The sequence below is a fragment of the Emydura macquarii genome, unplaced genomic scaffold (assembly GCF_026122565.2).
Source record: "Emydura macquarii macquarii isolate MOO-44397 ecotype Brisbane River unplaced genomic scaffold, CSIRO-AGI_Emac_v2 contig_1551, whole genome shotgun sequence".
NCBI classification, from domain to species: Eukaryota; Metazoa; Chordata; order Testudines; family Chelidae; genus Emydura; species Emydura macquarii.
Window position 1 is genome coordinate 10,284,189 of NW_027131688.1, and position 24,784 is coordinate 10,308,972.

Genomic DNA, 24,784 nt, shown 5'->3' on the forward strand with positions numbered 1-24,784 from the left:
TTCCTGGTTATTGTCTGGTGTTTATGTAGTGAAGTGAGTCTGATTATAATGTTTAACTGTAAGCTTATGTGAAATGAAAATATTTTTTTCTCTTATTCAACAGGCCATCAGCTGTAAAGGTCAACACAGTATCTCTTATACCTTATCCAGAAACCAAACAGTTGTAGTGGAATATACACATGATAAAGATATGGATATGTTTCAGGTAAGACACTGCTTATTAAAATAGCATACTTGTTATGCAGCCTCTGCAAGCAACTCCACTTCTGCTCTCTCTTAGGTGTTACCTTTGTGCTATAGAATCCTCATGACCAAACTTAAAGTTGCTCTTCCTATTGACCAGGTACTCTGAAATTTTGTACAGTATCTTTTTTAACCTGAGCCAGTATCTGTTAAACATCCTTACCCTTCCTCCACTGTTTGTTTTCTATCTATAAGGATACCATAGCAGCTGCAGAAATGGCACAGAAAAGAATCGTGTGGTGCATTTGGGATGATTGATAAGCACTAAGGCCCAGGCTACAACTACAGTTAGAGGATTTGGAGTAGAAAGAGAATGGTTGGGAACAGGACGTGGGAGTGGGGAGGAAGAATCAGGAGGAAAGAGGGGCAGAAGACACTGGGGCAGGGATAGGAACAAGGGTGGGAGGGAAGGGCAGGAGTCCGGGGTGGAACTATGCATTCAAGGAGGAAGGAGTGCTATGGAAAAATAGTATGTTATCTTATAATTAGAGACTGTATCATAATGCATATAAACAAGGAGGCTGAAATGAGGTTGCATAGGCAACCTTACTTCTGGCATTGTCTAATTTTGAGGGGTTAACTTTGCAACAGTAAGATTATCTTAACATAGGTTATTTTTAATGTAATTATATTAAAAAAAGTAAATAACTTCTGTGCATAGTTAGGGTCACTAGACTCAGGAAAAAAACTTTCACACCTTTCTTGTCAAAGCCATACACATTCATCTTAGCAGTAATTAAATAGTCTTACTTTGTCTTGGGTTATTACATGCCTTTATTCAGCTTGTAGTAGTTAGAAGGGTTCAGCACTTGGTTTTCTTTCTGTTGATAGAAGAGGAGAGGAAATGGCCTTACTATCCAAATATAAATACCCTCTGCTCCTATCATTTTCTATTCTTGCTCCATGTAAAGTTCTCCCAGGGGATATAGCGATGCATGAATTCTTATTATATCCATTTAGTGATTAACAAGAAGTGTAGTTTATGCTCTAGACTTGCTTTCTAACTGCGTTCATGTAATAGCAAATAAACATTTCCCGTTATGAGTAAATTGAAATAGAAGAATTGGCTTTTCCAAGAAAACTAATAAAACAGGAAAGTGTTACTGAGATGTATTGTTCCGGGTTTTCATCCACAGATCCAGCTATAGGTTACCGTGCAGTATAGATTTTCCATTTTTATTTTCTCACGCTTTGGTGGATCTCAACAGTGATTTTTTTTTTTGCAAACAAAATCTGACCTTTCTTGGGATTTTCCCCACTATCAATAATAATGCAGAAACTGTAGAAATGTTCAATATTTCTGTTGTATGTTTGGAAAAAACAGATGATTTAGTCATATATAACACTTTTTCCATTCTACTAAGATTTCAGGAGGACGTTAAACAGCAGCTATTGTAGTTAGATCCTTTAAAATCAGCAGGTCTGGGTAACTTGCATCCAAAAGTTTTAAAAGCGCTAGCTGTGGAGCTCATTGGATTGCTAATGTTGATTTTCAATCAACGGTACATCTACACCTTTGGTAGCGTGTAGAGTAGACACTGCACACCTAGCTAGCATAGAAATAGCAGTGTGGAGGGTGAGGCACAGTTTGGGTGAGTAAAGTAGCAAAGAATGCCCTCCCTACATGCCAGAATTTTTGGTATATGCTCTACACAATTCTCTGTATTCCCAAGCAGTGCCTCCCATATCTATTCTACTATTTTTACAGTGTAATGTTCTGCAGGAGCCTTTCCCCACTGTCTCTCCTCTTCCCCCCTGCTGGAATCTTTCGTTGCTACAGTGAAAAGCTCTAGCAGTGGGGAGATGCAGTTCTCACTGCTGTGTATAGCTAACCACTGCAATGACACATATGGACACAGGTTGCCTTTCACTGCAGCGTGTAGCCACACGTGCCCTACACGTGATCATAAGTGTAGACATAGCCAAAGTCCTGGAACATTGGGAAAATTGCAGAACCAGAAGACTGGTAGAAAGCTAATGTAGTGCCAATATTTTAAAAGGGTAAACAGGATGATCTGGGTGATTACAGTCCCGTCAGCCTGATAGTGTCCCTGGGCAAGATAATGGAGCTGCTTATATGGGACTTGATTAACAAAGAATTAAAGGAGGTTAAGTTGTAGCCATGTTGGTCCCAGGATATTAGAGAGACAGGCTGGGTGAGATAATATCTTTTATTGGACCAACTTCTGTTTGTGAGAGAGAGACAAGCTTTCATGCTTACATAGAGCTCTTCTTCAGGTCCTTTTCTCTTGTCTGAAGAGAGAGACAAGCTTTTGAGTTTACACAGAGCTGTTGAACAAGCTTGTCTCTGTCACCGACAGAAGTTGGTCCAATAAAAGGTATTACCTCACCCACCTTGTCTCTCTACAGTAGGTTAATAGAGTTAATGCCATCAACATGGATTTATGGAAAACAGATCCTGTTAAACTGACTTGATATCTTTTTGATGAGATTGCAAGTTTGGCTGATAAAAGTAATATTGTTGACATAATATACTTTGACTTAGAATCATAGAGTTGGAAGGGACCTCAGGAGGTCATCTAGTCCAACCCCCTGCTCAAAGCAGGACTAACCTCAGCTAAATAATCCCAGCGAGTGTTTTGTCAAGCCACAGCTTAAAAACCTCTAAAGATGGAGATTCCACCACCTCTCTAGGTAACCTATTCCAGTGCTTCACCACCCTCCTAGTGAAAAACTTCTTCCTAATGTCCAACCTATATCTCCCGCCCTGCAACTTGAGACCGTTGCTCCTTGTTCTGTCATCTGCCACCACTGAGAACAGCCTAGCTCCATCTTCCCTGGAACCCCCTTTCAGGTAGTTAAAGGCTGCTATCAAATCTCCCCTCATTCTTCTCTTCTGCAGACTAAACAAGCCTAGTTCCCTCAGCCTCTCCTCATAAGTCTTGTGCCCCAGCCCCCTAATCATTTTTGTTGCCCTTCGCTGGACTCTCTCCAACTTGTCCACATCCTTTTTGTAGTGGAGGGCCCAAAACTGGACACAATACTCCAAATGCGGCCTCACCAATGCCGAATAGAGGGGAATAATCACTTTGTGCGATCTGCTGGCAATGCTCCTACTAATGCAGCCCAATATGCTATTAGCCTTCTTGGCAACCAGGGCACACTGCTGACTCATATCCAGCTTCTTATCCACTGTAACCCTCAGGTCCTTTTCTGCAGAACTGCTGCCTAGCTCATCGGTCCCCAGTCTGTAGCTGCGTATGGGATTCTTCCGTCCAAAATGCAGGACTCTGCACTTGTCCTTGTTGAACCTCATCAGATTTATTTTGGCCCAATCCTCCAGTTTGTTTAGATCCTCCTGTATCCTATCCCTACCTTCCAGGGTATCTACCACTCCCCCTAGCTTAGTGTCATCTGCAAACTTGCTGAGGGTGCAATCTACCCCATCCTCTAGATCATTAATGAAGATGTTGAACAAAACCGGCCCCAGCACCGACCCCTGGGGCACTCCGCTTGTGACCGGCTGCCAACTAGACATGGAGCCATTGATCACTATTTGTTTAGCCCTATGCTCTAGCCAGTTCTCTATCCATTTTATAGTCCATTCATCCAACCCATACGTCTTTAACTTGCTGATAAGAATACTGTGAGAGACCGTATCAAAAGCTTTGCTAAAGTCAAGGTATATCACATCCACTGCTTTCCCCAGACAGTAGACACTAGTGGATCGATCAGTGACTGACCTACTGTAGCTTAATAACAAGTTGTGCTGCTTGGGCAGTGAGGCTAGCTGACAAGTTATCAGCTGGAAAAGTTAAGGTTGACTTTGAGGAGTATCTCAGCATTACAATACAGTAGTGTGTGTAGCCCATAACATGTTTCATGTAGGTGTCCCAAACTACATCCTATAGCTCCCTAAACAAGAGCTCAGAAAATATTAACACACCATCTAAGCAACAATCTGCAAACTGAAACTTAGTAGAATGATCTTCCAAAAGAAAGGCATTGGGTGACAGAACTAAATTTTTCAGAGAAATGGTAATGAAATCCAGAACATTTCACCTCTAAGTTGGTAGTTCAAATCCAGTCTAGGTACAGAGTGACTGTCCTCTGATTGCAATGTCAAATGACTTACCCTTTAGGAGCTAAGTTGACTAGTAAGTGTCCATGTGGCCAAAATCACCACAATTGGTACTGATTAGCATATTTTTGATAATCTCAAAGGCCAAAGATTTGAATGGGCATGGAGACTGGAACAGCTTTCTCTCATGAAGATAATTCCTGGCACAGCGATAAGGAAAGTATACTGCTGTTTTTAATTCTCATAGCCCTGTGTGAATTTAGTACCACTAGCAAATGCTAAATTCACTTTTTAAAACGTGGAGAGATTTTTTTAGATGGCTTGACTGCATTTAATATGTGGAATTATGTTACCCAGAAGTAATTCTACTCAAGTCTTTTTACAAAGAGACTGGAATATCAAATATAGGTTTAGTACAAATATTTGTTTTATCAATGTAGATTTATAAATCTCAGGATTATCTTTAGCCTATGCCACTTTTAAAAAAAAAATTTCATCTCATTTCAGAAATGTCTAAGCCTGATAGGCACAAGAAATAAAAGTTTCAAGCCTATAGGTATTAATGCTAATGTCTAAAACAACTGAGATTCCCTATTGCCAGTTGGTCTGATATGGCTATGCCGAAAACCAAGAGTTAACACTTGGATTGATGTCATGCTTTCAGGGCCAACAGGATCATTTAAAAAAATAAATAAATAAAATGTGTTAAAAACTCGAATAGCAATCCAGAGTTAGAGATTCCAGAGCTGGAAGAAATGCAGTAAGAAACACTTGTAGTAAGCAAACAATTTATATACAGCAGAATCTCCGTGTGACGCACACCTTGGGAATGGAGGTTGTTCGTAACTCTGAAATGTTTGTAACTCTGAACAAAATGTTATGGTTGTTCTTTCAAAAATGTACAGCTGAACATTGACTTAATACAGCTTTGACACTTTACTATGCAGAAGAAAAATGTTGCTTTTAACCATCCTAATTTAAATGAAAGAAGCACAGAATGTTTCCTTACCTTATCAACTCTCTTATTTAAACTTTCCCTTTATTTTTTTAGTAGTTTATTTTTAAAACAGTACTGTACTATATTTGCTTTTTTTGTCTGTGCTCCTGCCCGATTGTGTATTTCCTGTTCCAAATAAGGTGTGTGGGTCATAACTCCAGTGTTCATAACTGTGAGGTGCTGCTGAAGTAGTATCTGATGTCCTTTTAAGAGGATGTATAAGTGTGTTACGTTGTATAGCATTTGACTGATCTCTGAATCACTGTGCAAAATCACAGGTTAGAGTGTCATGACTACAGTACTAATGTGCCATTGGTAAGAAAAGGCACAGTCTAAGGTAACTAAAATGTGCTAAATATGCTAAAAGTCTGATGGGATATCTGTCAAAGGCTGCAACCAAATCAGGACCAAGTTCTATGCAGATTACTGAGACTATGTTGAATTTTTTCATACTAAAGCAAAATAAAACTAGTTATCTTCAGCATGACTGAGGTGTTCTTCTCATTGTTACGATTTGAATTAAGGTGGAACAGATTTTGAAACACAGAACAGTTAGGGATTCCCTAACACATCTTTACTATTAGAGGCAATCTGTACGAACAGACCCCTGAAGCCCACTGTATATTCTGGCCAGTGTGTAAGTGATGCCTCAATGTCAATAAGTAAAACCATATCAACCTGCCACAGAATCACATAACCACACAAGTAAACAGTGCTGTGTGTGTGACACTTTCGAAGTCAGGCAGCAATTTGACCACTTCTGGGGCAGAGGAGCTGTTGTTACTTGCAACACTGGTACTTTAACAGGAATTCCATAGGGAGGGAAATAGAAATGCATTGGAAATAAATTACAAGGGAGCAACAGTTAATGGAGCATTCTATATTTGTAGTTTGACTCTCTTTTTAAGTGGTGCAAACCACTTTGTCTGCTTTGTGCATTCTACTAAAAATTTTACATTCTGTGAAAAGTTGAAGTGAATAGTTTTGATTAGACTGATTAGTACTTTCATTATTTCTATGTGGTTTTGCTTTAGCAAATGTATTCACTTCTAAAAGCAATCCAGAACTGGTGGTGTGGGAGGAAATCTTCATTTGCTTTTATATTTTATATGACGAAATGTCAGGTACAGCATGTATTTGTGGGTTTGCTACATAGTTTGTTTGTTCTCTAGATAGTGAGTAAGCAGGGTTTTAAAAAAATCAGATTGCTTTTTGTATCATTGCTACAGGTTCATTTGATAGGGTGATAGGCTTCAGATATTTGCTTAATTCTTTAAGAGCTTTTCTTCTCTATCTTTTCTTCTCTATCTGTACAGACAGAGTGGATTTATAGGGGGTGTTTTAGAGATTGGCTCTGGTTTACCTGCAGAGATGTTTATGCACATGATGGAGCCATATAAAGTGCAAGTAAGCTACGCAGATTGTAACCTCCTCACTAAACTTTTTCAAGATCTTCATTGAGAAATTATTAGCTTACATATAAATAAAGATTCTTGGCATTAAAATTCATTGGCATACTGAATATTTATCATTTTATTTTGGTTAGCAGCAAGTCCCAAGGCATCTGTTCAGAAGTATTTCAGGCCTGGCTTACGCTGCCAGCAGATTTCGGCGGCAGTCATCGGGAGATACACAAGCCACGTAGAGTAGCTTGCGTATCTCCTGTCGATTTACTAACTTCTGCTTACCGCACCATCCCCACTGCACTGCGCCGATGGGAAATACCCCCCCAGCGTTACTCTTCTTGCGGGAGTGGATTAACGGCGTTGACTTACGGGATCGATTGAGCGGGTCTCCACTGCCACTCAATCAATCCTGCTGAATCGATCCTCCACTGCCGACAATGCCGCTGGCAGTGTAGACATACTCTCAATTTCTTTTTGGTTTCTAAACTGTAACTGCCTGATTACAGTCCAGAATGGTGTAACAACCTAACTTGAATATAGAAGCACTGGTACCAACTCAATATTGTGTCTGTACCTTTGTTAGGTAGCCAGATCCCTTTCTCCATTTTATAATTTGCAACTCTAAATGCACAGTTGTTCCTTGTTTTAGAATTAAGTTTTATAGATGTAGGGGGAAAGGATTAAATGCTTAGGGCTTTTTGAGAGATTCTTTCCTAATCTCAGTTGTTTTATTTTTCTTGAAGAGTAAGTGCTTAATACAAAAAAGACTTATTTAAAATGTCCTGTATAAATACATGTGTGACTCAAGCACATCTGGCCAAATGAGTATCCTGTCCTGAGAATCTTGTGTGCAAGAGCTACCAAATGTCATGATGGCTAAAATATGAATGAGAGACTCATTTTTTGTTAGGATATATTTTTTAAAATACTGTTTTGGTCTAAAACATGTTTTAATTTCATGGCAATTTTAAAAGACTGTATGTAGATAGTTTTTTAACTTTTATTTCTCAGAATGTAGAATGATAGTATTTATTTGCAGAGAAGGGAGTATGAAGTACAGCAGTAACTAATATTTTCACACAGCTAGCAAAAATCCCTCCCCCTTTAAAAAAAAAATATTAATTTGCTTTAGATTTGCATTTACATACACAGCCACAGCAGTTTCATTGAATGAAAAGATGCCTTGCTCTGAAAATGGTGAATTTTTGCCTAGGGCAAATATGTGAAAATATGACTGAGTCCACAGCAGGAATTTCATCATCCAGACGGTTGGCAGACAGTAGATAATTGATGTGATCAAAATTAACTTTGTTAAGATGGTAGCATTGATGCGTCTGTGAGGTATGTTTAGAGAATTGTACCTCAAGTGCATTTTGAATTTTTGCAGGTTGGCAGATCAACGGAAAGCCCTATAGACTTTGTAGTAACAGATACAATTTCTGGCAGTCAAAACAATGATGAAACTCAGATCACACAAAGCACCATTTCCAGGTTTGCATGCAGGATTGTCTGTGATAGAAATACACCATATACAGCAAGGATTTTTGCAGCAGGATTTGACTCTTCTAAAAACATATTTCTTGGAGTAAGTACTATTTATAACTGTTATTTACAAGCAAAAATAGCCTCTATGCCATATGACTGATTTTTTTTTTTTTTAAAAGCACAAGAATTTGCTTTCTTATTACAAGTTATGTATATTGCCATTGACTTTGATGCCTAGGCTTATTAAAATCTCATTAATTCTGTTTATTTGAAAAATGTATGGGAACATAAAATTTATTACCACTCTGTAAACCCTTCAGAGTGACTTCTACCTATCTTTGCTATCTGAGTGTAAATTTAATGGCCACATTTTTGTTGAAAAGACGGCAACAGCTCTTCAGGGTGCAACTTAATGAGTTCTGACTAAGTATTCACCATTGATTAAACTTACAATGGGATTGTTTTGCCTATATGAGTGCTAGCTACAAAGGGAAAAGATAACAGCTACAGGCCATGTACAAGCCACAGTAAACACTGAAATTATATATAAACCAGAGTGGTTAATAGCATCTTCATGATTTAAGTGTTAGCCGATATGTTATCTGTAAAACTAACATAGTGATTGCACAAGCATCCTGCCTGTCTCACGTGTGACAAGTTGGTTTTTGAGTTAGAAGTAACAATTTTCTCCAAAAATATAAATACTGGTTAAAAATGTGTGCCTACATCTCTTGCTGCTTTGAAAATATCACCATCACCCTTAGAATTCACCAACAAAGAGTTTTTTTTACCCTTATAAGCACTAACTGCTGGTGAAATACTCTTGAGTGCAATTCCTACTTGAGGCTTTGAAAGTAAAAGGTTGTCTCCTTTCCCATTGTTATGGTGTTATATCTAGGAAAAAGCAGCAAAATGGAAAAATCCTGATGGGCACATGGATGGATTAACAACCAATGGCGTTCTGGTCATGCATCCAAAAGGAGGGTTTACCGAAGAGTCCAAACCTGGAGTCTGGCGGGAAATCTCAGTCTGTGGTGATGTATATACTCTACGAGAAACCAGATCTGCTCAACAAAGGGGGAAGCTAGTAAGTTGAAAGTGCACGGTTATTTAAAACCAAAGTACTACTAACATAGGAAAACCTCCCTTTTCTGGCACTGAGAACTGTGCTGTTAGAGGTGTGGGGTACATGAAGTACAATATTGTGTCTGAGCATTGCAGCAGGGGGTGAGGGAGAGAACACACAACCCCGCTCAAAGATAGGAGCCAGGGAAGGGCCCTCATAGGAGATCTGAGCAGGTTACTGAGTCAGTCCTGAGAAGTGAGCTCCACCACTTCTCCTACACCTACCTAGACACACCCAAAAGGCCTGTCTGCCCTTTGATCTGCCAGTAGCAGGGAGAGGGGGAAAAGCAAGATGCCTATACTATCACCAAGCCTGCGAGTGGGGGCTTTGCATACCTCAACCTCTGTTCCGCTTTTTTGCTACAATGTTCTCCTGCCTAGCTCTCTCTCCCTCCCTTTTTTCTAAGGAAGGGTGGGGTTTAACTGTTCAACCATCCAGCTGTGAGATTCTGAGGACTGGGAGAAGTGTAGGTAATATTTTTCCAGCCTCTCCCATCCATTTCCCCCCCCCCCTCCACACACACATTTTTTCTTAAAGGGCAACCATTCTTCCCCTCCTCCCCACTCTGACCGCACTCCTACTGTGTCTTCCAACTCTGGGACTCAGGAGATTCCCTTTCTGCACCTTTTCCCTCCCTTCCCTCCATCCCTGACTGTTCTGGATATCTTGGCGAGAGGACTGATGCTCCCTGTCTGGGTCACTTAGGACTGCAAGTCTTAGAAGCAGGAGTCCTTCCCTTCTCAGTAGGTACTCGCTAGCCCCCCCCCCCCCCCAGTTGTTCCCACCTCTTGCAATGATGGATTAACTTATTTAACTCTAGTTTGGTTTGAAAGTTGTATAAAGAGGGAGAGCACCATATCCTGAGCTCTAGATGACTTCGCTGTATTCAAATATACAATGACAGTATAGAATTGTACGGTGTTAGCAAAACATCTTATTAGTGCTGCTGAGGAAAAGTGGCACTAAAATAAATAACCCCTCTCCCGCAGCCAGAACAACTTGCCTTCTTATTTAAATAAAATTACATGGCAAACTGCTTAGTACTGCTATGATCAGTATTCTTTGATTGTGTTCATTAAAATAAATCCACAGACTTTGCAATGTGTTCAGTCCATAATACCAAGAAACCTTTTCCTTTTGTGTGTGTAAAGGAATTCTCTGACAGAGATACTCCTTCATTTGATGAGTTTCTGTTCTGATCACTGCACTTTGTACCTGCAGCACTCTCTGTAAATTACCTTTTATCAATAATTATTGTATCATTATCTAGGTTTTTATAGGGGTGATTTACTGTGCTTAATCCATACATTTGGGCTAGATTAAAATGTCCTGTGTGGTCACTCCTCCTGCTAGCCATGCTTATTGAAATGATATGTTTAATATCCAGGATATTTATTTGATATGGCCATAATGGATGTTCCACCCATTAACAATGTGTAAAGCTGGTACTGGTTCATTATACACTTCTCACTCCTGAGTAGCATGTGTGTTCTCCTCTAATGTCACACAGATTTTAATGTGCATTCATCATTTCAAGGGTGGTAGCGACAGCGCAAGTTCCTTATATGTTTGTGACATTAAAACAAATTAGTGAAAGCTGCACTGAAGCTGGGTTCTTTTGTTTAGTTTAATCTCTCAAAATGTTGCATAATCACCTGCTTTCATTCAGAAAAGAAAATGAGATTTTTTAGACAGTAAATCTTATGCAGTAGTTCGTACACAATGCCTGTTTATATGCGAAGAGCCTGATTTTCAGAAGAGCTGAGCCCTTACAGCTTCCATAGACTTCAATAGGAGTCATAGGTGCTCATCACTTCTGAAAATCGAGGACTAAGAATTAGCTGTCAGTTAATTTTATGCTCTAGTATTAAATTTACAAAGGTATTTGTGAATTTGGCTAGCACTGGTAACTGCAATGTAACATGTCACTTGCCACCCACCCAAAGAAAGCAAAATGCAACAGAAAGCTCTAAGGGAGTGATACAGCTAACCACTCAGTATGTTTGAGAATGAAGGGGAGGGAACTCTCCAAGCCTGTCAAGACTGGCTGTAAGTAGAACAGAGACAACCATAGAGAAAACCCATGCTAGGAAGGTAAGAGAGAGACCCAGGGAAGATCCATACTAGAAGATGAGAGAGACACATGCTAGGTAGAAGAGAGACCCACACATCAAAGGAGTAGGGAGAGAAAATAATTTCTGAAGAAGTTGTTCATAAACAGTCTGAGAATTTTACCAGAAAATGGTGGTTGGAAGGGGTATGTATTGAGGAAGATGAATCATTCACAGAACTAGCTAAGTTGTCTGTAAAAGATGCATCTCAAACTTATGTCTGCATTCTACCTCTAGGTAGAAAATGAGACCAACGTCCTACAAGATGGCTCTCTCGTTGACCTATGTGGAGCCACCCTTCTGTGGAGAACAGCAGATGGTCTGTTTCACACACCAACTCAGAAACACATTGAAGCTTTGCGACAGGAGATAAATGCCGCTAGGCCACAGTGTCCTGTTGGGCTGAACACTTTAGCATTTCCCAGCATCAACCGTAAAGATGTGGTAGAAGAGAAACAGCCTTGGGCTTACCTTAGCTGTGGTCATGTCCATGGCTATCACAATTGGGGACATCGTAGTGACACAGAAGCCAATGAGCGCGAGTGTCCTATGTGCAGAACCGTTGGTCCCTATGTGCCTCTTTGGCTTGGTTGTGAAGCAGGGTTTTATGTGGATGCTGGTCCTCCAACTTATGCTTTCACCCCTTGTGGACATGTGTGCTCTGAGAAATCTGCAAAATACTGGTCTCAAATCCCACTGCCTCATGGTACTCATGCATTTCATGCTGCCTGCCCTTTTTGTGCAACACAGCTGTCTGGGGAACACAACTGCATCAAACTTATTTTTCAGGGTCCAATTGACTGATGTCATTTTACAAATGACCACAATAACATTTTCTTTAACAATTTACTGTGAAGATTTTGCCACTAACTCTAGATTTTACCTTTTTTATAATAATGTTATTAAAGAGGAGGTGGGGGTGAGGGATCTGATGCGGGATGAAATGGGGATACATTGATACCTGGAACTTGACAGATATCAGTGGTGTTGCATGCTCATCAGCGGCATATTCATGAAGTCTTCTTGGTCAAATTGTAGTATGTTTGTAATAATCTTTTTATTAGTACCCTTAATCAGAAAAAAAAAAAAAAAGATGTCTTAATGATTATTTTTAATCTTGGATTTTTTAATGGAAATTTTTTTCTTCTAAACTTTGACAAGCCTTTAAAACCTATTTTTTCAAATCTAGAAGGAACATACAGAATGTAATTTGTCTTTAATTTGCAATGTAATTAACTTGAATAGTTTCTCAAAGAGCTAATATGGAATGTGTGGGCAAAATAGGTGAATGTTAACTAGACACAACTGTCGATTTGGATCATACGTGAAAGGTGAGCTGCATAAATTGTAGCATATAAATGCTGTTAAATGATCTGTTATGATATAATGCCGTTGGCCAAAAAGGCATCAAGGATTACTTGAAACTGGGGAATTCCTGTTTGCTTTGATTTCCTTTCGGTGTAGTGGATAACCAGTGTTCATGATATATAGTATATGGTTGATCTTTTTTTAACCCGCATTTCGTGAAATTGAATTACTTTTACACATGTAAAGTTGTTTATACCTTTTTAAAGAGAGAATTTCTGTATATTTGTAGCCCTGCCTTTGCTTTCTTTCTGCTTAATGTAGCTTGCCCTCGCTGCTCACCTTGCATGCCTGGAACTACTGGGTTAATTAAGATGTAGCAACCTTTTAACAATTGCATTAATGAAGGGGTAGCACTGCAGCAATAGAAGAATAAGCTACTGGGTTTTTTTTAAACTCACTTACATGATATTAGCCAAAATGCGGTGAGGAGAGCATCCTTCCAAACAACTGTAGTTTTTGTTTACTTACTGCCATCTTTAACCTTTTCTTGCCGCTTGAGAAGTGCTGGAATCTATTTTTTTTAATGTTTGCAAATCAAACAGAATTCAAATGTAATCATTAAATACACATAACAGAGTGTATTGTTCATCTTCAGTAGATAATCTGAAATCCCTGATTTTTAAGAGAACAAATGTGTGTTTACCAGGGAAATAATTAAATCAGAATTTCATATGAGATCTACCATCCCACTCTGCCAGCTTTATTTGGTTGAGAATAATAATAATTCTTGATCCTTGCTCTCTGAACTCTACTTATCTGAGGTATCAATCTAGTCAGGTTGAAAGACTTTGGGAGAAAATCATCAAAAGGTGAAACGGATTATTCAAAACTCAGTTCTGTTAAAGTGATTACTATATCACTTGAAATTTGCTATATTTGTGCCCTTTGTATAAATATATAATTTATATGATTTTAATATATTGTGTATATACTTGAATTGGCCTGTTCATATTTTGGTTGTAAAATTGTTTTATGGTTAACCTTATAAACATTTAAAATGTCCCTTGCCTATGGTGATGGGACATATTATTTCATCTGCTGCTGTTTAATATAATTTTGCTGTATAAAAGTTTGGCATTTTAATAATTTAAAATAGCTTTACTTCTATTTTTAAATTTTATTTTTGTTTTGCTGTAAAAGGTGGTGTTCATTCTGCAGCATTCCCTGTACAAATCCCAAATTGTAACACTTGCATGTCCCACTCGCTGGTGTGAGATGGACAAATCTTGTTAATCTAGAACTATACACTTCTTCCTAGTGCCTTTTCAATGAGATCCTTTTATGATTCCATGTCCCAAGTCCTTACTTCCACAAGGCAGCCTCGTGGTTCATGTTCCACCAAGAAGGACAATCCATCCAGACAGAAAAAAAATGCCTTTAGCTTTCATTTCTTTGTCAGGGTTTCTGGCATAAACATAGGGTGTAACTGTCTCTTCTCTAGCTGTCTTCAGTATAAATTCCTCAGGTTCCACATGCATTCTGCAGCATTTGTTCTACTTAGCATATACCTCATCTGTGAGAGCAGACTCCACCCTGTTCTGTTGAACTTTGACTGTTAGCTAGAAATCTTTTGTCATGAAAGAGGCTATGAAATCAGACTTTCAGAAAATGTACATCGTTGTCTCAAGGTCACAAGTTTTAACACTTGGCAGTTGGGATTAACAGTGGTAGAGCCCTAGATTTTGAGACCTTTTGCAGTCCTAGAACCAGGGTCCAACCATAATTTTTTGGGCCCAATACAAACTTGTAACACGGGCCCCCTCCCACACACATACCACAATCCCTCATCCCATACATACAATCTCATGAGCCATGAAAAATGTTTTCCTCATTGTAATGGGGTTGCAGCTGTGGCCTCCGGGCCTCAGTAAAGTGTATCCTTTTTTCCCCCCATGTGGGGGCCCTGCCTAGGACTACAATATGCGTCACACTCCTGAAATAGTAACTCTTGGGCAAGCTGCAAGTGTCATCTTCCCATGAGAGTTAATGGACTGTAGTCATAAAAGTTCCAAGGCACCTCCATACTGAGCCTCCTCACATTCCTCCTTTGCCATTATAATCTAGATGTGGGAGTTGATGTCCCCCCACCTTGCCCAAGCACATACGCCTGTACTAAATGGGTGTAAAATACTACTGCTAAAAACCCAGTAGCATTTGCACACTCACCTTACCATGGTGTAAATAGCTGCTTAAGGTGCAAGACTATGGAGTTTCAGGCCTGTGATTTTCAGCCGCAGGGGTATCCCTTGAAACATCATGTCCAAACTCTTCTGTTCCCATCAGGCTTGGATATGCACAAGAAATGTTGCAAGAAGGGAAATAGTCTTACCAGTAAAACTAACTTCCAGAAGTTGGTTTGTATGAATCCAGATACTCTCCTACTGACAGTAGTTGGAATTAGAGGGAGTTCACTCCTTCCAGCCCCCTTCACTTCTCTGGAATAAATTAAACCGAGGAAAAGCAGTTTTTCTGAATTAATGAAATTTGTTCTGTGTCCCTGTTACATACATACAAAGGAATTGGCAGAAAGTGCATCTTAAAACAGAAAACAAATTTGTCCCTTTATTTCCTGATTTAAATGACCATCCAATCAGATCTGTGTGTCAGTTCTTTTGCATATCCCTCAAGAAAAGTCAGCAATAATGTGTTCCATTAGTAATATATTTACCAGTTACTCCATCAGTTTCATTTGAATGAATCAAAGCTGTTTGAAGCACATCTCAACTCAAAGTATTTTTCCAGTCTGTCTTTTTGCTTAGTCTCTGCTTGTCAGTTCTTGTATGCTGCAGCGCTAACATTCTCCCTTTTTTCAGGCAGCTGTTTGGAAAAAGGGCTAAAGTCTACACCGAGTATTCAGTGTTAAGTTTTCTGTTCATGAATTATGGTCCAAATTAAGCAAAATATTTAGTACAGTAATGCATAGTAATCATGACTTTGTTTTTAATTATGAAGTATGGTACCTTTGTGCCTCAGAGTGGCCTGGCGTAGATGGTTAGAGAAGAAATTCTTCAGGGCGTGGGTGGAAAGAAGGAGAAAGCCATTGACAAAAGACTGGCTCTGTAAGGAGCAACGAACCAATTCTGATGCAAAACATGACATAAACGTGATTGTAGCCATTTTGATATTCATGCATCTCTTGGTTTTTCCTAACTTGTTTAACTTATTGCATAGTCAAAAAAATGAAGAGAATCTTTTTTTCTGGACAAGTTTGACAATGGTTGATCTTCACTTCATTAAGAAAATCTTGACTCTCTTGTTGCTGCTTTAAGGGGTGGGTGGGATTTTTTTTATTATTATTTTTTTTGGGGGGAAGGGGGGGACGACACTCTTTATTCCTGGCTCTGGAATTTGGGAATCCTGTTTTAGAATATGGCCAGAAAGCAGAGGGGAGGTGCAGGTGGGATGTTGCCTAATCTTCATGCATTAAATAACTCACTATTTTTGAGAGAGTACATAGTGTCTGTATATAATTATTTTATATATTTACACAAACACATACACAAATAGCCAAAACATGACTATAGGTTTGAGCTTTGATAGCTGTTCGGGGCTATTGCAGCAGCTAAGTTAGTTCCTTGCCCACAATTTTTTAAAGGCTTAAGCATACTATAGGAAATGGAACTTCCATAAAATAGAAGAGAGAGAGAAATCCATCTTTATCTCTGATGCTGTGATAGCCTTGACGTTAAATTCTAGTGCAAAAGAGCAGCCAAAACGAATTCATCATCTGGTCATCATCATTGCTAATGGAAGGAACTGAAATGCATTCCAGCTTGGTAACAAAGCTGTCTCTGATACAGAGCTGCTCTGCTCTGGCTCCTACTTATATCAAAGGTGAGAGCTGCAAATGGCATTTTAAAACAAGATTTGTGCCCCTCTTGATTCTCTCCGATTGTTACAAAGGATTGAGAGGATTTACTCCATATGAGCAATGTCAAGTCTTGTCTTCCCCAATTTTGTGGATGAATTCTTGTCTCAGATGCCATACGGGAGCTCTCATCCCTAAATTGAAGTACAGAGATGTTGAAACTAAAACACTTAGAGAAAAGAAAGTCATTCTTAGGCACTTGAGTTAGAGTTGTTAACAAAGCCAAATAGTTTTTGAAATATTCTGGCTAAAAATCTCTTCCACACTCATGCTCAGTTTACAGTTTGTGGTATTTTAATTTCTTGTTTTCTATTCATATAGTTGTAGGGTAGACATTGCAAGAATACCAGTGTGTTTGGGGAGGGTGTGGTGTTTTAAAAAACAAACCCTTTCAGGATGACTTCATCACAAAGGTGGGAGGGCACAGACGTTCTCTCTTTTGCCGATTATCTTTAATTCCCATTTATATTTGTTTGCATTATAATCAGTCCCCAAAGCTGGCACTAGGAAAAGCGAAGGGTAACCTTGTTCATTCAGGATCGACTTCTGCCTTCCTTATGCAAACAAAACTCCTACCCAGATTCTATGATCTTTATGCAAGCAAAACTCCCACTGACTTCAGCATTAGTTTTGTTCTTGTAAAGACCCCAGTATCTGGCCTTCTGTTCCTGACTAATGGATGGGGAGGGGGAGGGTGTTATAATTTTATTTTCAGTGCTAGTTAGAGGAAGACAAGCATCTTTGTTTTAGCTAACAGCAGAGCAGAAGTATAAATTGCTGGGACAACCAAACAGAAGTTACTTTGAAGAAAACAGTGGCTCTCAAATCACTTTATTTTTAACAGGGCATATTTATACTTTCCAGATGGGCTGTTAACATTCACCAAGTTCCTTGGGTTCCTTTTATCTGCACCATGGGCAACTGATGGATAAAGATGTGCATTGTGTTCCACTTCCATCAAACACACTGTTCATAGGTGTCCTTTCATGGTCTCTTGTCTTGTAACACAGCTGTAAGAAAAGTCTCTCATTTGAACAGCAAGCCCACTATCAAGGGGAAGTGGCTATGTTTACCTTATTCTTAACAGTGTTACCAGTTGTTAAATTTTCAGGATATATTTGTAAAAACCAATCTTTTATATGCCATGTTAAATGGATTCAAAAATTATTTCTTCACTGTTGTACCTGTGGAAGTACAAACCATTTTACAGGGGGAAAAAACTTAAAAAATATTAAAATGCTATCTCAATATTGACTATGACTCCTTTAATTATTTTTCCCTCCAGGTTGTCAATGGAATATATCTTTCAGTTGCAAAAAAGTTACTAAAGTCAACATTAGAAACCTGAACACGCTGGCTGAGAACTTCTGTGCAGACAAGTTAATGGGGTGTATTCAGTGTGAATGCTCTGAAATTTCAGTTAATCTTCCTCCCTCCCCCCCCCTTAATTTAAATTGAACTTTCTTGTTCTTTCAATGCCAGTTGCCTTCTTGTGGTGTTAACATCATTGCTAAATAAAAGCAATTTCCAGGAATAACATGCTTTGTGACTTTTAAAATTAATTCCCTTAATGGCAATTTTAATGTTTGTTTACATCTCTGTATTTGTCCCTTTTTTTGTATGCACACACTGAATACATAAGCTTCATTTTGTAAATGACCTAAGAATGGTTGCCTGTGTGTGTTTGTTTTTGTTTGAGGAGTGTGGGGGTGTTAAAGAGAATCATGGCAAGGGGAAATAAGAAAACCTGCAACTTCCTTTCAGCATGGCATTATAACTTTTGCTACCAGGCTTCTTTATAATGGAGAACTATTTTAAATAATTTTTCAGGAAGTCTGATTCTCTGGAAAAAAACACAAGTTTGGATTATCTGTAAATAAATGGCTCTATCTTTAACTTATGGTTAACACCAGTACACATGGGGAAACAGCTCTCAGTCTTCTGCCTTTAAACTAGTCATGTGCAGGTAGCTGCTTCATTTGTACTGTTCTCTTTCAAATGCTTCCTTAAAAACCCACTCCTAGGAATCTTTCTTCTCCACAACCACCCCTGATCTGACCTGTTCTGTGACTTGTCTCTTCTACTTAAGCTTTGATCTTGCAAATACTTATGCATGTGAGTAACCTTAAGTACATGCATAGTCACATACTGGTGTGCATATGTTACATATGTGTACAACAATAGGAAGGATTGTGACCTTTGAAAAGTTTGAGGCATTCTTAGGCAGGATTCAGGAAGCTATTTTAGGCACATGCTTAGGTCTAGTCATTTTCAGGATAACACTTAAGTATATGTTTGAGACTTACACACATGTAACTTCATTCACTTCAGTGCAATTTAAGTACAGGCATAAAGTTAAGTACACGCTTATATGCTGGTCCAATTAATGATGCTTGCCTGAATTGGGACCTTTGTCTGTACAGCGTCTTGAAAAATATAACTGTGCAACATACATTATACATTAGCAACCCAAGCCTACTCAAGCAGGAGCTCAGTGTGTACCAACAGTAGCACTACTTGCCTTAAAACTGCAGGAGGAAGGAATCCAGCAGAGGTGAAAAATAGCACTGCTGGGCCAAACTGATTGAGGAGAGTCTCAGTCTGTTTACAATCTTGGTACTGGGTGAGGAGGAATATTTTTTTTGTTGTTGTTCTCTGCTGTGGGGGAAGAGGCAGGGAGAGGTGATGCTAGGAGCCAGGACTGAGGTGGGGACGGAAAAAAGGAAGGCACTAGTGCAAAATAAAAATAACCTAGAACTTCTGCAGCATCGTTGCCATCTGCTGCAGGCCTATAAAGAGTAGCATGTGAATTGGATACTTAGTTGTCTTGCAGATCCTGCTGTGCATTGTTAGAACCACACTGTCTGCCTCTTACAGAGGCATACTCAATGTGGGTACATTTGGGGGGTGGAGGATGCAAATTATATGGATCTTAATTCAAATTCTGAGGCATCGTAAGGTTTATTTTATAGAATTGAAGGGCTGCTAGTCCAGCTGTGAATGCTTTCCCCTCAAGAGTCATTTGGTATAAAACAAAGCACCACAGCAGCTGATACCCCCAGTCTCCTCTCTACTGGTATGTCTTCACTTACGGCGGCAAATTCGGCGCTGCCGGATAGGTTCTCCGGGATCTATTCAGCAGAAGTGAAGACCCGCTCAATTGATCTGGAAGTTGATTCAATAAATCCACCCTCAGAAAAAGTAACGCTACGTCGACGGGAGGGCATTTCATGTCAGCGCAGCATAATGGGGATGCCATGCTAATTAGAATTTAGGAAGTCGATGGGAGATACGCAAGCTACTCTGTGTAGCTTGTGTATCTCCTGTCGACTGCCACTCAATTTTGCAGTAAGTGTAGACGCGGCCGGATGTGCTTAGATGCAGGAAGATGCATACACGGTGGTGCTTACTGTTTCTAAAAATCTTTCAATTGAGACTTAAAGTTTTAAAAGGGGCTTTACAAAAAGTCTCACTTCCGAAGAGAACACACTTCCACCCCCCAAAACTGACTATTTAAAAAAACAAAAACAACCTCCAATTAATCTCACACATACACAAAATTCCTCTTGGGCTAGAGATCACACATGAGAAATTTCAGATGGAAAGGAGCTTGTTTGCAAATGCAAAGTGAATTCACTCTTGGCTGTGTAAGGGAAAGTGATTAACAACACTGACCTTGAAGAACAGCTCTGTGGAGCTCAGAAGCTCGTGTTTTACCAAAAGAAGTTAATCCAATAAAAGATACCACCTCCCCCCTCTTATGGCTAACAGTTCCTAACACAGTGAGAGGGACAGAGCCTGTGAAGCTCAGTGATGTCCTGTCCAAATCTCGATGGGGGGCAGTTACAGTCTGTCTTCTTGCTCCTTACCCTCTTCCCCCTCCCCCCCTTGAATTGCATGTGGCATTCTTCACTTCCTTTCGTACACTCACTCCTGCCTCGACTTACATCGCTGTAGCATTTCACCTGACAAATGACTGTATTTCAGCAATGATGAAATATTTCTCTGCATGGTTTCCACAGTGCTGGGAGACCAAAAATTACTTAGTCCCCTAAGGGTATCGCTATATTAATATAAGAAGTTGCTTCTTCTCAAACAAGTCCTACCCAGGAACCCTTCTCTCCAGAGGTGAATGGCTAGTGAGCTAAACCACAGCTCTCCTGGGTGCTCTGATGGGAGGAAAGCTGATTTGGCAGCTACAACCGCATTGCTATTGTTGCTCTCAATGTCCACAGATCCAGTTCTCTGATTGATGTGCGGTTTGTGTTACCGTAATCTTGATGAGGGTTGAAGTCGTTTGCTAAGACTCTGTCCCCTGCATGCTAAATATTTTAGAGCTGTGTTATGAGCAGGTTTCCAAGGTAGATAAAAGCATGCCATGCGGTTCTAATCCTGCATTCCTCACCCACACGTGATGGCAAGGTTGGGTTCAAGCAGACAGCAGAAGGAAGCCTAGTAAACAGACCCGCAGTGAAGACACTCGCAGCGCCAGTAGGACAGCATTGTGTTGCTCCGCTGTGATGCTTGTCCTTGGTCAGGCTGCGAGGGTGCATTTTGTTGTACAGGGGTAGGCAACCTACACAATCTCCCAAAAAGGTGAGTCTCAGTAGCTTTACACGATGGGTGTGTATTTCCACCTCCCTACCTCGGGACAGTGCAAATTCTGGCTTGCCCAAGGTGCCATTTGACTAAAGGGTGGACTGGATACCAGTGCTGGGGGGGTTACTACAATGTACAGCTAAACATGGAGGGCAGGTAATCTGTAGAAGCACACTGCCCTTAGTGTGTGGGCTGAAACTAACCGTGACTCTGTCTAAGGGACACAGGAATGCAGCTGTTCAATGATGGTGCAGCAAACAACCGGCGTCCCCCACACTGCCCCCCCTGGCCAAATGATCACTTCGTTTGGTGTGAAATTGCCCTGCGGTGATAGTGGCATTTTTCTAGCTGTCTTTGCTTTATTGCCCCAGCATGAAATCCCCCAGCGGCTGTGAATCTGCAGCGCTTTAAAGGGAAGAGGGAAAACTTCAAAAGTGGGGGGGGGGAGGGGGGGAACAAATGGGGCAGGAGCAGCAACTTCTTTTGTGTGGCAGCCCCCCAGAGTGCGAGTTGGCCAGTAAGCTCAGCACGGTGCTGGTTGGAGTGCACCAGTGGGGATGGAAAGTCACCTCCATGACACGCGGCTCTGTTCTTACCAGCGTGCTCCACGTCCTTGGTATCGCACTGGGACCCCTCACTGGGGAGGGAAAGTGCTTCCAGACTGCCCCAGACTATGCCCTCAGTCCTCTGAGCGGGCATCCATCCCCCTTTCCTCTGAAGCCTGTGAGAGAGAATTTGCCATGACCAGGCAAAAATTGCCCTCCAGAGACGTGCGCCACTGGGGTGTAACTGGCAGCTGTGGCAGAGCTAAGAGTGAATGCAGTACTGGGCTGAGCCCGGGGAGAGTCAGTAGTAACTCAATTATCCAGTGGGCGTTTTCCTAGGGCGCCAGGGCTAATAGTGTTGTTCTTGCAGCGAGGGGGGGGGCACCCCACTTTGTTCTAAAGACCAGTTGTTTAAAGTGCTCCGTGTCTTAGGCTCCAGTCTGTCACCGCGGGTTGCCAGGAGTGGGCAGCACGTGGGCTGGCTATGGGTGTCCTCTCGCCACGACGCCTGGCACTGAAACAAACCCAGCTCTCTGCTCCAGAGCTGTGGGGGTCCCTCGTGCCGGTCAGAACCAGGGCGGGTGAAGAGCCTGTTGCAGAGAGTTTGGGCTCTGGTGGGTGGGGGAGCGCAGCCCTGCTAACACGGCTCTTCGGATAGCAACTCACAGCCAGGATTGCTGGGGGAACCGCAGGCCCTGGGGATTCCCCGACGTGCTGCTTCCCCTGATCATCATCCTCCCACCAGGGTCTGTCAGCAGCAGCACAGAGATTCCTTCAACCCTGAGACTGAAGCCCAGCCAGGTGCATGCAAGGTGGGGCAGCGGGACGGGTTCAGGCTCGGAGACTGGGGAAGGATTTGGGCCAAATGGCAAGACTAAAATTACAGAGCAGCTCAGCTGGGTGGTCAAGAACAGCTGCCGCCTCTGCTCTAGCTCCGTAGCTCGTCTCCTCCCCTCCCTCATGCTCCCCCAGCCAGACCCCTCCAATGAGTAGAAAGGGAAAGGAGGGTGACTGGATTAAATGGCTGCATTTTTTCTTATGAGAGTCCAGAGGGTGGGGTGCTGGACGGAGTTACTAGATCCTTTGTAAAGACAAAGTACAACCCGCTGGTGCTTTGTGAGTGACTATAATTGAATTACATGTGCCTGTTTTTACGCCAGGATCCCAACCTATTCCTGAATCTCGTCTCCCTGACAAACAGACCCACAGTCTGTTGCCTGCAGCACCGCTGCCCTGCTGTGTAATCCTGGGCAACAGCCTCCTCTTTTCCCCCTGCTACGCTTCCCCCTCCTACCATTCGTCGCTTTTCTCTATTTGGATTGTAAGCTCTTCGGGGCAGGGCCTGTCTCTTATGGGGCCGAGCACAATAGGACCTTGATCTCCGTTGGGGCCTGGAGGCCCCAGTGTGACAATAGTAATAGTGAGAATGTGATCCAGCCAGTGGCTTTGTGCCAAAACGATACAGCTGCCCTCTGATGAACGTGGAATATAAGCCATAAAGCTGAAGAAGAGAGAAGTCGGAAGGAAAGTGCCACAAGCCTGAGAGGCGAGAGGACCCGAGATCTAATGTTGCTCTGCCCCTGACCTAGGCTTAGGCAAGTACTTCCCCTTTCTGTCTGTTTCCCCGTCTGCATAATGGGCACAACATTTACCTCGGGCCAGCGGAAACGGTTCTGTTGGAACTGTTGTTTGACGGAAAATTGGCTTTTTGCGCTGAAACTTTCTCACCAGGGTCGGCTGTCCCTGGCACGGTCTGACAAAAACCTATTTGTGTCTATTTTCTTTGAAACGTTGCCTTTCCACTCGCTCTATGTCGACGGCCTTCCGTCTCTCCCTGGCGTCTTTTGAGCTTTATTAGTCAGTGACTGTGCAGCCTGGTGCTTTGCGCCTATGCAATGCCAAGGATTAAACTCCTGTTCCTCCTGCCGGTTCAGTAGTTTGTGTAATCCATACGCATGGTGAGCGGGCTCTGAGGGCTGTTCTCCTCACTCAGGGCTAGCGGGCCGGGCTGCTGGCTAGCGCTCTGGGAGGGAACTTGGGTTTGATCTCTCACTCGTCGGGCCAGCAGCGGGGCGCACGGTGCCATCACTCACTATCCATTGTCCAGCTTCGAAGCATCACTCCTGGTCTAGTGCTCCTTGGTTGAGGAAGCTCATTGTGATGTGGGTGGGGGGTTGTGTTCTCCATTGAAAGGAAAGTGGGAGGAGGGGCATTAGGTGTTGGATTAGTAGCAGCTGCGGTTTTGAGTTCATGGATCTGAACGGCTCCAGACAGCCAGAAGCCTCCAGAGGGCAAAAATTGCCTACTGCGTTTGAAAAACATTCTCCCACTCCCAGAGGTGTGTAATCCAGATGTGCTAAGCCTGCCTTCATTCTGCCTGTGCCTCTGCGTGGTCCACAGTCAGCACGATCCAGCGTTTGGGTGGCTAACGCCCATTGATTTCCCAATGCCGCCTAGCTGATTGCAACGGACCATGGGCACGGGCGTAAGTGCTTCGATGCACACAGGCCTAAGACTGTCATAACTCATTAGTCCCCCATTGCGTTTGAAAGTACCCTATTCATGTCAGCGTCTTGCCACTAGCTTTATAGACTCATGAACTGGTGAGAAGATGAAATCTTAGAGGACACCTGGAGAAAGCTGCTGAGCTGGGGCAGGTTACTGGGGGGTAGAACGTCCAGGTTCTGCAGACAAGCTAGAACTGTGCTGCTTTTACACACTTCTTGTCTGGTGTAGAATTGGTTGAAATTTTTTAACCAACTTTTTTTTTCCCCCGGACAAAATACAGTTTTGCTGAAATCAACGTATTTGTGGAGAAACGTCCGATTGCGATTTAAAAAAAAAAGTTTGCAAAATTTTGCAAAAATAAAAAAAACGTTTGAGGTGGAAATATCAAAACAAAAATGGGCGCCGAGTTGAAATGCTGATTCAATTTTGATGCATTTCAACTTGGCGACCATTTTTGTTTTGACATTTCCACCTTTAACGTTGTTT

The 24,784-nt window shown here is 41.5% G+C and overlaps 1 protein-coding gene across 1 annotated transcript in view; it reads left to right on the forward strand.

Moving 5' to 3' along the window:
• The window catches only part of PELI2 (pellino E3 ubiquitin protein ligase family member 2), a 102,701-nt gene extending 89,703 nt beyond the window's left edge, over positions 1 to 12,998 (forward strand). Inside the window, exons 3-6 of the mRNA XM_067554839.1 lie at positions 104 to 205; positions 8,076 to 8,273; positions 9,072 to 9,260; positions 11,648 to 12,998. Coding sequence (XP_067410940.1) covers positions 104 to 205; positions 8,076 to 8,273; positions 9,072 to 9,260; positions 11,648 to 12,214 — 1,056 coding nt within the window. The 3' untranslated portion in view covers positions 12,215 to 12,998. The remainder of the gene's footprint in view (positions 1 to 103; positions 206 to 8,075; positions 8,274 to 9,071; positions 9,261 to 11,647) is intronic.
• Positions 12,999 to 24,784: the final 11,786 nt, after the last annotated feature.